A 10,909-nucleotide genomic window follows, 5' to 3' on the forward strand; every position below is an offset into this window, starting at 1 on the left:
AACTGACGGCGGTGTCACTCTTGTCGCTCGCTGCTGGTGCCGCTTCTCTCTTCCGAAAAAAAAAAAAAAAAGGTTTAACTCTCTTTAAACAGGCACCAGCGAGAGAATTAATCAGCCTGTTGGATATAAATTCATCGATTTGAGCGAACGCGTCCGAGGTAAGAGGACAGCGACATGTTTATTTTGTTCATTTTAACTTTTTAATGGGGTTGGCTAATTTGCTAACGATCGGGAGGGTGGGGGGGGGCTAACGATAAAGTTTATTCGCGATACTTTAAAAACATCTCTTTCACTAAATTCAAGTGTATAATACCCCCCCCCCCAAAAAAAAAAAAGGATTATAACACAAAAATGCTGCCATTAGTTAACATTACGAGTGTTGAAACTTTTGACAGATGTGACGTGGACTCAACCCGGGGCGTCCGATATCGGACTTCCAAGTGGATCGATAAATGTTAAAAATGATGGGTCATAATTGAATCAAGTTGTGTGGAGCGACGAAGGGTGGGGCACTTCACCTCCTGCTCCATGTCCTGTCATTGAGCCCCCCCACCCAACCTCCATTAGCATAACATTCACTGGACAAAACATTAGGAACACCTGCCCTATCACTAAAGGTCATAATGAGGCGCGTTTGAGGTTTTCGTTGAACTTCTTGGATCTTGTTCCATGGTGCTTTAGCATTAATATTAGAATCATAAAGCGGTGTTGCCCTGTTAAAACAGTAGTGAAAGATTACTTCCTTATTCCTCTTCAAGGGAAATGTCTGCTTATATTAGTATGAATGTACTGTGTGTTGATTAATATACTTTCAAATCCATCTTGAAGGTGCCATAAGGTGGATCTAAATCAGCTAAACTAGTGGCTAATATAAGGGGGGGGGGGAAATCTTTCTGATGTGCCAAAAGGTCATTGAATACATCACAGGAGATACAGGGGCTTCCCCAGGAAAGAGTGCCAGCGTGGTCTCTCCTTGTCCGCCCGCTGCCATGGAACGCCGAGTTTCCCTCGGCGAGCTCCTGGCCAGCGCAGTGGAAAATGCTAGAACAAATGGCATTGTGTAGCAAAGATTGTTTGTCGCAGAGGGACACACAAACTCAAGGTCATAACCTTCCCCCTGTCCTGGGAATGTGCACTTTTTTGTGTTTCTGGGATTTAGCAACATCTCCGGATGGATCAGCTCGGCCTTTTGTGCAAAAAAACTAAAAAAAGGAAGTGGAAACAGAGCTTCCTCTTAACGGTGATAAAATTATTGTTTTAACTTATGTAACTGGTCATCATGATTTTTATTTTTGTATTTTTTTCGAACCCAGTGGCTCCTCTTTTAGTATTTACATCAGGTCTGATTGGGCCTCAGTGGAACAGGTAAAGGGTACAACATGAGTTCCTAGTTGATCTCGTAGTCATTTCCCTCCAGCTGCTTGATTGACTCATTGAGTTAAGGCTCATTTTGTATTTTAAAGTATTTTCTGTCCTATTTCTACCAAAGGAAGCACAAGACAGATTGGCGACTCTAAATTGCAAAGGATTGGAGTTTTGCCATCGCGTGTGGGCAAAGCATGACTTCTTGAGTCAATGTTCCATTTCAGTCCACCAAAATTCCATCAGGCTTGGGCCACTGGGTCTCGAGTGGCCATCATTGTGTCTGATTACATAATCTACAAAGCACGATTCGGCCAATTTTTGGAGAGAAATTCAATTAAGCGCAGCGCGGATGGGATTTAACATTTGGCGAATCGCAACAGTGACAACTGTGTGCAACCAACCGCGACCTTCACCGTGACATTCTCTCTTCTCACAGTGTTGAATCTTTCGAGCGAGGCGCTGGACTTCAGACTTGGGCCGAGTCAATAACCGTGTTTGCACTCGTGGCTTTTGGTTCCCGTTGGCCAGTGATTAGGTCGGACGTGGCCGCCAGAAAAGAGAAGGCTTCTACAATCACTTTTCTTTGTGTGTGTGAGTGAGTCTATAGCTTCAGAGTGTGTGCGTAGTGTGTGTGAAAGAGTTGTGCATGTGGCCACAATAACACCCTCTGTCCAGGCTGGCCTGCGCACTACGGGTCACTGACCAGCCAGCATCACACACACACACACATGCGTCCCCTCCGGAAAGACGGCTCGCTCCCACTCAGCAAGCATGTGTGTGTCAAATCGCAGTTTTCTATTTGCCATCTTATCAGGGCTGGAATTAGGCGAAAAATTGGTGAAGCGTCTCGGACGTGAAGAGGGCAGCTGCAGCGAGGACGAACGAGCGCATGGGAGGAATAAAGAGAGGCTGTCTTCGTGGTTGGGTGGTGCGTTGAATTGATGGAGACAAGGAGAAGGCGCAAACAGAGACTTGTCTGTGTTTGAAGGAAGCGGAAGTGTTCCCTCACACATTTTAATTTGTAATTTTCTAGCACTACCTGGCTTGTTCCCTCCATTATGTCCTATTTGCGACTAGTTGGATCTCTTCCTCACTTCCGAGTCCACACAATATTCAGTGTATACCCCCCTGCATATTTGCATATTCACAGATTTTTGGGGAAACGTATCTTCTATCTGCTGAAAAACTCCCCTATTCACTGTTTTGTGTCAGGTGAAAGCAATAAAGTATGGTCAGCGCAATAGCACTGCCTTCATTTTAACACACAGAGTAATGTTACTCATGATTCACGCATTACTTCCTATAGAAATAAATTGGTGCAAATTTGTGTATGAGACAGAGGATGTTATTTGACATCTAAACGAGATGATCCTTCTCCTGTGTGTGTCCAGGCTACTTGTGACTTCCAGGCAGCAGCCATGTCGGGCTCCTACGACGGCTCCATGATCGACGTCTCCAGCGACAGCTTCTGGGAGGTGAGGAGGACGGACCGCACCCGAATGCCAAACACGACGCGAAGCTGCGATTTCTCTTGTTTCTCCGCTGTCAGGTGGGCAACTACAAGCGCACGGTGAAGCGCGTGGACGACGGCAACCGGCTGTGCAACGACCTCATGACCTGCGTCCACGAGCGGGCGCGCATCGAGAAATCGTACGCGCAGCAGTTGAACGAGTGGGGCAAGCGCTGGAGGCAGGTCATAGAGAAAGGTAGTGTAGCTTAGTATGCGTTTTTTAATGCTCAAAACTCATCCATTATCTATAGCATGTGTCCTCTTATAATTGGTCAACACAGAATTGTTACTTGCAAACATACATTTCTAGTTATTAATAAAAATAGTAGTGTAATCGTGTCTATGTGGCGGAACAAAATATCTGTTTCACCACGTCCTGTATCGTCATTTTTCCAATGCGGCACACGACTGAAGCGAGCCTTTCCCCTCCGCCAGGGCCCCAGTACGGCATGCTGGAGCGGGCGTGGTCGTCGCTGTGCACAGAGGCGGAGAAGGTGAGCGAGCTGCACATGGAGGTGAAGGCGGCGCTCATGGGCGAGGACCACGAGAAGCTGAAGAACTGGCAGCGCGACGCCTACCACAAGCAGATGATCGGCGGCTTTAAGGAGACCAAGGAGGCCGACGACGGCTTCCGCAAGGCACAGAAGCCCTGGGCCAAGAAGCTCAAAGAGGTACGCAGCGGGCATGCGACATAATCACGTCGCCCGGGAACAGCTGGCAGGTAGTCACCCATGGCTGACCGGGCTCGATGTTTCCCTTGCGTTGACGTCACCGTTGTGCTCGCTGCATGCTGCAGCAGCACTCTTCAGCGCCTTTCTGTTGCCAAATACCATCCCGACTCTGGGAAGGTGCAGCTGACAGGAAGCGCCGTGCTCTGACAGATCCAAAAAGTCCCCCCCACTCTCTGCTTTAGTTGCCGACATTCCTCGCTGCACAGGCCTTATATCCTGTGTGTATGTGTGTGTGATGTCACCGGGGAGGGGGCGGGGACATCCTGGCCAGGCTGTGAACAATAGAGATTTGTAGCCATGGAGATTTATTGATCGACAGGTTGGGGGTTGGGGAGGGGCAAGTGGCAGAACACTGGCCGGGAGGAAGTGAGGCTTATGACCGGCACTGGTAAATGACAGGCTGCCACCTCCACGCACTTGACATCACCGCTTGTAACGACACGTGTGCGGCAAACCGTGTTCGTACCAGCCCATAATAGTCATCACCACAACGTTATTAATAGTAACAGCCACCTTGCGCAACAGAAGTAAACGAAACACTCAATTTCCCAGGTTGAGACCATGAAGAAGTCGTACCATTCCGCATGCAAGGAGGAGAAGCTGGCGGCCAGCCGGGAGACCAACAGCAAGCTGGAGAGCAACAACAACCCCGAGACGCAGAAGAAGCTCCAGGAGAAGGTGGAGAAGTGCCAGCAGGAGGCACAAAAGGTACGACCCCGCCCCCCTCCTTCAAGGCAGCCCTTCCATTAACGGTTTCATTTCTTCATTTCCAGACAAAGGAACGCTACGAGAAGTCCCTGGAGGAGCTGGACAAGCTGACGCCTCAGTACATGGAGAACATGGAGCAGGTCTTTGAGCAGTGGCAGCAGTTTGAAGACAAGCGCATTCGCTTTTTCAAGGAGCTCCTGATGGAAGTCAAGCAGCACTTGGACCTCTCTACCAATCACAGGTCACGGATAGGGCCGACTTTCCAGCAAAAAAAAAAAAAAATGCAACTAAAATTATTCCTCTATAGGTTCCAGGCAATCTACCACACGCTGGAAGACACCATCGCCGCCACGGACGCTGACGAGGACCTGAAATGGTTCCGGTCCAATCACGGCCCTGGCATGCCCATGAACTGGCCACAATTTGAGGTGATGCGCTGCAGTGTTGTTACCAGAGTTGTTCAGTTCCCAAGTTTGGCGAACGAGTCGCTTTCCCAGGAATTTACGAGATCATTTCATGTCGGTGATGGCTGCTTTTCACTCGCGCCACATTAATCCTGTTCTGCACCTGCCTCCCCTCTCCTCCAGAACTTGGACTGGTCCCACGCTCGCTCCTTTAAGAGAAGGTCCATTGTAGTGAGTCCTGCACGGGATGACCGTTCTCCTTATCACGGCGGCCACGAGAGGGGGAGGGTTTTATTTTATCTTGTTTTTTTGAAGGAGGGGATCCTTTTTCATTCACGCTAACACTCCCACTCCTTGCTGCTTTGATTTGTGTGCGCGTGTAATTCGCTGACACACGAGTTCACTCGCGTGTCAGCGAATTACACGACTTGTCACATGATACCACAACAAAGGCAGACCTGATCCTTGTGATAAGTCAGATGAACGAGCGTCCCAACGGTCTCCTGGGGAATTTATCCAAAATAAACAAAAGCCCCTCTCACACTGGCCATCGAAGACAGATTATTTTATTTTTTTCTGCCTGAATTTTCTGGCTTCTGAGTCACGATCGGCGGGCGTAGCCGCTTGTGCAGACTGCGACCCTTCGCCGTCCCTTTGTCGCCACGCATGTAATTATGCGCATGCGTGAAGTCGCAGCGGCCGTGTGAATGCGCACTTTCGTGCTTCGGCGTGTTCTGTCGGCTCTCCCGTTAACGGCGCAGTGTGAAAGGGGCCACAAACTTCCGGCTTCACTTCTGGTGGTGGGGTGATAGCTTTTTTTATTTATTTATTCCCCCCCCCCCTCTCAGCAGGTGAAGAATGTGAACTACACTACGTGCCTTGCTGCACTTGCTGCTAAAATTGAGAACACGCTTGTGCTCGTCCACTGAAAATATTCTGCCCCCTGTTGGTTTGGAGTGCACTGTGCTGGCTTGTTCCCAATGTAGCGCCTTTTAAACACGTTTGTCTGTGGATTATCCTCCACCACAGGACCTTTAGCTATGTTTCTGTGTCCCAGGACTGGTCCATAGACCTGAACCGGACGCTCAGCAGAAGGGGGACGAAGAGGCCCTCCGAGGGCGTCACGCTGACTGGCATCAGTCAAACTGGAGCCGACCAACCTGTCCAGCCTCTCGAGACCAACGACAGCGGGTATGTGCTTCATCTCTGCTTTTTAGTGGCTCTCGTCTGGACACAAATACTATAATAAATAATAAATAATAGATAAGCTCTGTGTCAGCTTATCTATGAACAACACATGGCGACATCCTGCGCAGGAATGCGCTTAAAGGCTTACTTAAGACGCGCTCCTCGCGGTGCGACGCGGCACTTGTGCAGCTGTTTCCCCGGCGACCGCAAACACTCGCAGTCACAGTTTGTTGGGAAAGGCGTCTATGGTGCATAGTTGAACGCGTGCCAAAGCGGCAATGTGGAAATAACGCCGTTGGACGCTGCGCGACGATAAGGTGCTGGAATGTTCGGTTTACACAAAGTAAACACCTGCACCGGAAAGTGAACTCCAATAACCCCACTAGGCATATGTACGCACGCAAGTATCGTATGTCACAAGTGCACGAGAGGAGTTAACGTGGGGAATGTGGGCCATGGGAAGCATTTGACCTGCATACGACGTGTTTGTGTCTTAAAAGAAGAGCTTGGCGATTGCGCTGTGTTGACCGCAACAGGCCCAAAAGCTACATTTCCGAGGAGCCTTGTTTACGGAATAACTCGGCGCGATTCACTCGAGTGCGCCTACATGAACAGACTGTTGTGTTTTACTTGAGTTGATAGTGCAGTTGCTGGTGTAGTCGTGTTTTAATCATTTGGATGAACAAATAGGGTAATAAAATGGCACAAAAAATGTTGCAGGGTTAGTCCGCAGTTTGCGGAACAGCCTTTTTCTTCTTAATTTGTTTTGAAAGTGGAAGTACACTACAGTGGAACATCTAGTTTTCAATTAAATAAATCGCCATTTCATTAATTAACAAGCCTCTAAATATGTGTTACGTAACATTTATTGAACCAAGGCACATATTTTATATATATGTTACAAACCCCCCCACCCCCCGCCCTCATTTTAAAGCCGTACACACTCAAAGTCACAGATACTACAATAGAATGTGAGGATGGTGACTCAAAGTGGACAAAAATAACACATCTGACGTGCACATTATTATGTTTCATGATACAAAATCATTTTTCATCCGATTAAACCATGGGATAATCAGTAGCATTTGGGAATCACTGTTCTAAAATAATACTTTTTAACATTTGCATAATGAGCTGTAGAACCTCGGTTGTTTGACTTCACACTCCAAATCAATAAAGGGGCGTCATATAGCAAGGAAGTTGCGTTGTGTGTCGTAAAATAGCCTGAGCCGTATGAGGGTAAAGCTCCTTTTGGTCACAAGATTTGGATAGTGGCGGAAAGAATGAGGCAGCTTCCCCGCAACCCGTCGGGAATGCTGAGCCGCAATTGGACGGCCGCCGCTTTCGGGGGAGGAGCTTTCTGCATGGTCAGTGAGTCAGAGGGATAACGCGGGAGCGTTCCCTCGTGGAAAACGGTCGTCGGCATCATGTGTGGCTTGACCAGCGTCCGCTCTCTCACTGTGTCCCGCACCATTAGCGTGACCGCGCCTCCTAAAGCGACGCCGGCGGGCTCCAACCCGTTCGACGAGGATGGCGGCCAAGACGAAGAGGAGCGGGAGGCGCAGGTGGAGGCGGTGGAGGAGACTCCGCCCGCACGCAACCACATCAGTGGGAAAACGCAGGATGTGAAAACGTTGGTGGATAAAGCTCCGCTTGTCTTTTCTCTCGTCTTTTTTCGGTTCATGGACTCTGCTGGCTTCCTCCATCTTTGCATCCCTCTCTAGGTGGCGCTGTGCATGGTGACCCACTGTGCCACACACACATACAGCCTGGTTATATCTATCTCTCTATGTATGTATGTGTGTGTGTGTGTGTGTCGTTTACTCCTAACAGAACATCGCAGCGCTGCTATTGTTTCGATCTTACAGTCAGATCTGAGTGGCAGCCATTTTGTGGTATTCCGCAAGTGGTCTAAAATCATGCTGATGGCTGGTTTGATATTTATTATGTAAGAAGGCGAATCCAACCGTCAAACTATTGAAAACCAAACAACACGTGCACAGTATCATAAATTTACACTGGGATGCATTGTGGATCAAGTTTTTTTTTTTTTTTTTTTTTAGGATCTAAACATTGTCACTTATAGCAAAATAAAAACATTGAAACATAAAATACATTGAAGTTAATACGTTCAATTTAAAACATTACAAAATAAATGTGTTAAAAAGAAAATCAATCAAATAAAATAGTATTTCCATTCATGGCATGTCCACATGGCACATTTGCCAGGTGGTCAACAGGTGCCATTTTAGCCAATTAGAAGCCAGAAGAAAGTCACTTCTGGAAAAGGCGCACTATGTAAATGTCACAAAATATCACATTTAAATCTAAACTAAAGCAATAAAAAGATGTAGTCACATGGTAACAGATCTGACAGTAAAGAATTCTTGCGTGTTATCCGTTTGCTTGCCGTTTGTTGTGAGTGTTGTCGGGCGGTTTACGCAGGCTCCAATCACGCCTCCGCCTCAGTGATCTGCTTGTGGCTTTATTTCCACGTGCCTGTTTGTCCGATGCACTTGTCACTTTGCCTCGTGTCGAGCATGGTTGATTTCCTCTTGTAAAAACCGCTCAGCGGATACGTCGGGATTCCCCGTGATGGCTTTTCGCTAACACGATCGCGTCTTTGACTCGTCCTCCCCGCCTCGTCACGATGTCCTTTCCTGTGGTGTGCCCAGCGTCAGCGGCGTGGCGAGGACCCCCGACTGGTCGGACGAGGACACGACCGCCAACCCTTTCTCGGCCAACGGCGACGGCAACCCGTTCGAGGACGAGCCGACCTCGCCGGTGCTGTCGGTGCCGGTCCGGGCGCTGTACGACTACGAGGGCCAGGAGCAGGATGAGCTCACCTTCAAAGCGGGTATGCTAAGTACAAATTGTACCGAAATAAAAGTTGAAAAACAAACAGTTCTGAAAGATTCAATGCAAATATATTGGACTAAAAAGTTAAATACAACTGAACTGTACGTAGGCACTGATTCCTTCACATACCATGAGAGCCTGCGTACCACTAGTAGTACTCGTACCACACTTTGAGAATCACTGGCCTTTAATAGTTTTAATGGTGACCAGCTTACAACGTTTCAAACTCACTCACTTGGCGCTTTGGCACCATCTTGTGACGTCTTAGCGCCAGGGAACTATTTAGGAGTGAGTTAAGCGCTTCATTTAGTGCTTTGCTGCCATTTTTGTGGCATCTATAGGCAATTAGTCATCTTTTGAGGTGGGCGTCAATGACTTGCGGACGTTCGCCATTCGCTTGCTTTGGTCCCTATACTTCCTTGACGCCAATTCCTATTTAGACAGGACTTTGGTGTCATCTTGTTACATTTTACAAACCATCAATTAGATGAATTTGTGAATTGTAAACCGCATTATTGTATGTCAACTCCGAAGTGCCCAATTTGATCTGCTTCGTGCTCCTCCAAGGTGATGAGTTGACCAAAATCGGCGAGGAGGACGACCAAGGCTGGTGCAAAGGCCGACTCAAGGGCGGGCAGATCGGCCTCTACCCCGCCAATTACGTGGAGGACATCCAGTAATGACCACAAGTGAGTAAAGTAGATGGAGAACAAGGTGGCCGTGCCGCCACAGCGTCCGTGTTGATGTGGAGTGGACAGAGAGCGACAAGGACCCCGCCGAAAGGACCTCGTTAGCGCGTCACAAGATGGAGGATCACTCAAGTTTGGCATTAAAAGACACTTGTTGATGCTGTTGCAACCGCACGCACGCACTCACACACACACATACTCACACACACACACACACACACACACACACACACCAATTTAAATACAGTAAACACTGTGCCTGATGAAACGTCTCGTTAAACGCAAGCCACGATGGATTAAATTTAATGTTAAAGGGAGATAATTGGGTGGGTGGTGTTGATCACGTGACTACAGTCCAATGGCGCCCTCACGTGGGGGGACCGGGGGGGGGGGGGGGGGGAGGGGGGGGGGGACTCCTTTGGGCACTGCACTTGAATGTAAACTCACTGATTGTATCGTGTTGCTCGACTATTTGCTGTTGTTGTATGTTGTACGTTCAACCACTGACCTAATGATATGCAATCCTCTCTACTTTTGATTCTGGATTGTATTTTTTATTTTTTTTCATTATTTTATTTAATTCAACACTGAATATTTTCCAGAAAGCTCGAAACTCCGCCTCAGTTTCAGGTATGGGAGTTTTTTGTTCCTTTTTCTTCTTTTAAATGCAATACAACAACAGCAACATCTAGTATTGTATAGGTGCATGTAAATGACACAAATTAAGCTTTGGAATGGTAGAAAGTTGATGATTATTAATTTATGATGTCCTTAAGTGCTTTTTGTTCTCTTCCAATGCGCTGACTGAAAATCAGTTTGTACAAAAATTGAATCTTTTATGTTTTCTTATTTTCTGACATGATATTTCCCCTTTCTGCATGGGGCCAATTAGTAAATACTATGTGAATAATTAATGATATGATACCTTATTCCATAACTTTTTATGTATATATGTATATATTTTTTTATAACCAGTTCCAATGATAGCCTTGCCTTTCTGGGTGACATGCTTCATTTGCATTGTTTATCCATGAGCTCATGACTTAAAAACGAAGAAAAAAACAATGCCAACCCCAATGCCTTCAAATGCAGCAAAGAAGATGAATTCCAAGTTTTTGCCTCGTTTTCAGGGCACACACACATTGTCATTTGCACAGTTCATATTTGGAAACAAAATAAATGAATTTATTACAGTTATGTGTTGACTTTGGCGCGTTTGTGTTTGTTCGTACAATATTTGCTTGATTCTCTGCATGTAAAGGTGAGAAATTTGCTTTTAAAATAACACATAACATGGTGAAATATCTATTTAACGCCTTAGGAAATATATTTATGGAGCTATTGATCGTTTTGACTAGCGTAAAAAGCATCATTCAAAGCATAAACTACATTACCCACAAATCATTGCAACAACAACACAGCCACGTGTTATTTCTAGCCAATCTCAGGCGAGCT

The 10,909-nt window shown here is 47.0% G+C and overlaps 1 protein-coding gene across 4 annotated transcripts; it reads left to right on the plus strand.

The window, feature by feature from the left end:
- The first annotated feature begins 10 nt into the window (after positions 1-10).
- On the plus strand, positions 11-10,651 carry pacsin2 (protein kinase C and casein kinase substrate in neurons 2). 4 transcript variants are annotated; one of them, XM_061761648.1, is made up of 12 exons: positions 12-158; positions 2,757-2,840; positions 2,915-3,071; positions 3,311-3,546; positions 4,159-4,314; positions 4,380-4,555; positions 4,622-4,742; positions 4,902-4,949; positions 5,776-5,909; positions 7,384-7,539; positions 8,582-8,763; positions 9,333-10,651. In XM_061761648.1, the coding sequence occupies exons 2-12, from the start codon at positions 2,784-2,786 to the stop codon at positions 9,443-9,445; spliced, it is 1,536 nt and encodes a 511-aa protein (XP_061617632.1). In that variant the 5' UTR covers positions 12-158; positions 2,757-2,783; the 3' UTR covers positions 9,446-10,651. The 4 variants fall into 4 exon arrangements, with proteins under 4 accessions (XP_061617635.1, XP_061617632.1, XP_061617634.1 ...); XM_061761649.1 differs by lacking the exon at positions 12-158 and adding an exon at positions 1,796-1,956; XM_061761651.1 differs by lacking the exon at positions 7,384-7,539 and having other exon boundaries at positions 11-158.
- The last annotated feature ends 258 nt before the right edge of the window (positions 10,652-10,909 follow it).

This window comes from Phyllopteryx taeniolatus, chromosome 22 (assembly GCF_024500385.1).
Source record: "Phyllopteryx taeniolatus isolate TA_2022b chromosome 22, UOR_Ptae_1.2, whole genome shotgun sequence".
In the NCBI taxonomy this organism is placed as follows: Eukaryota; Metazoa; Chordata; class Actinopteri; order Syngnathiformes; family Syngnathidae; genus Phyllopteryx; species Phyllopteryx taeniolatus.

Bases quoted from the DNA above. Each gene is read 5' to 3' on its own strand.
- pacsin2 (XM_061761648.1), top strand. From the start codon at position 2,784: ATGTCGGGCTCCTACGACGGCTCCATGATCGACGTCTCCAGCGACAGC. The intron at 4,743-4,901 runs GTGATGCGCTGC...CCTCTCCTCCAG, and splicing joins TGAACTGGCCACAATTTGAG to AACTTGGACTGGTCCCACGC. The intron at 7,540-8,581 runs GTTGGTGGATAA...TGGTGTGCCCAG, and splicing joins AAAACGCAGGATGTGAAAAC to CGTCAGCGGCGTGGCGAGGA.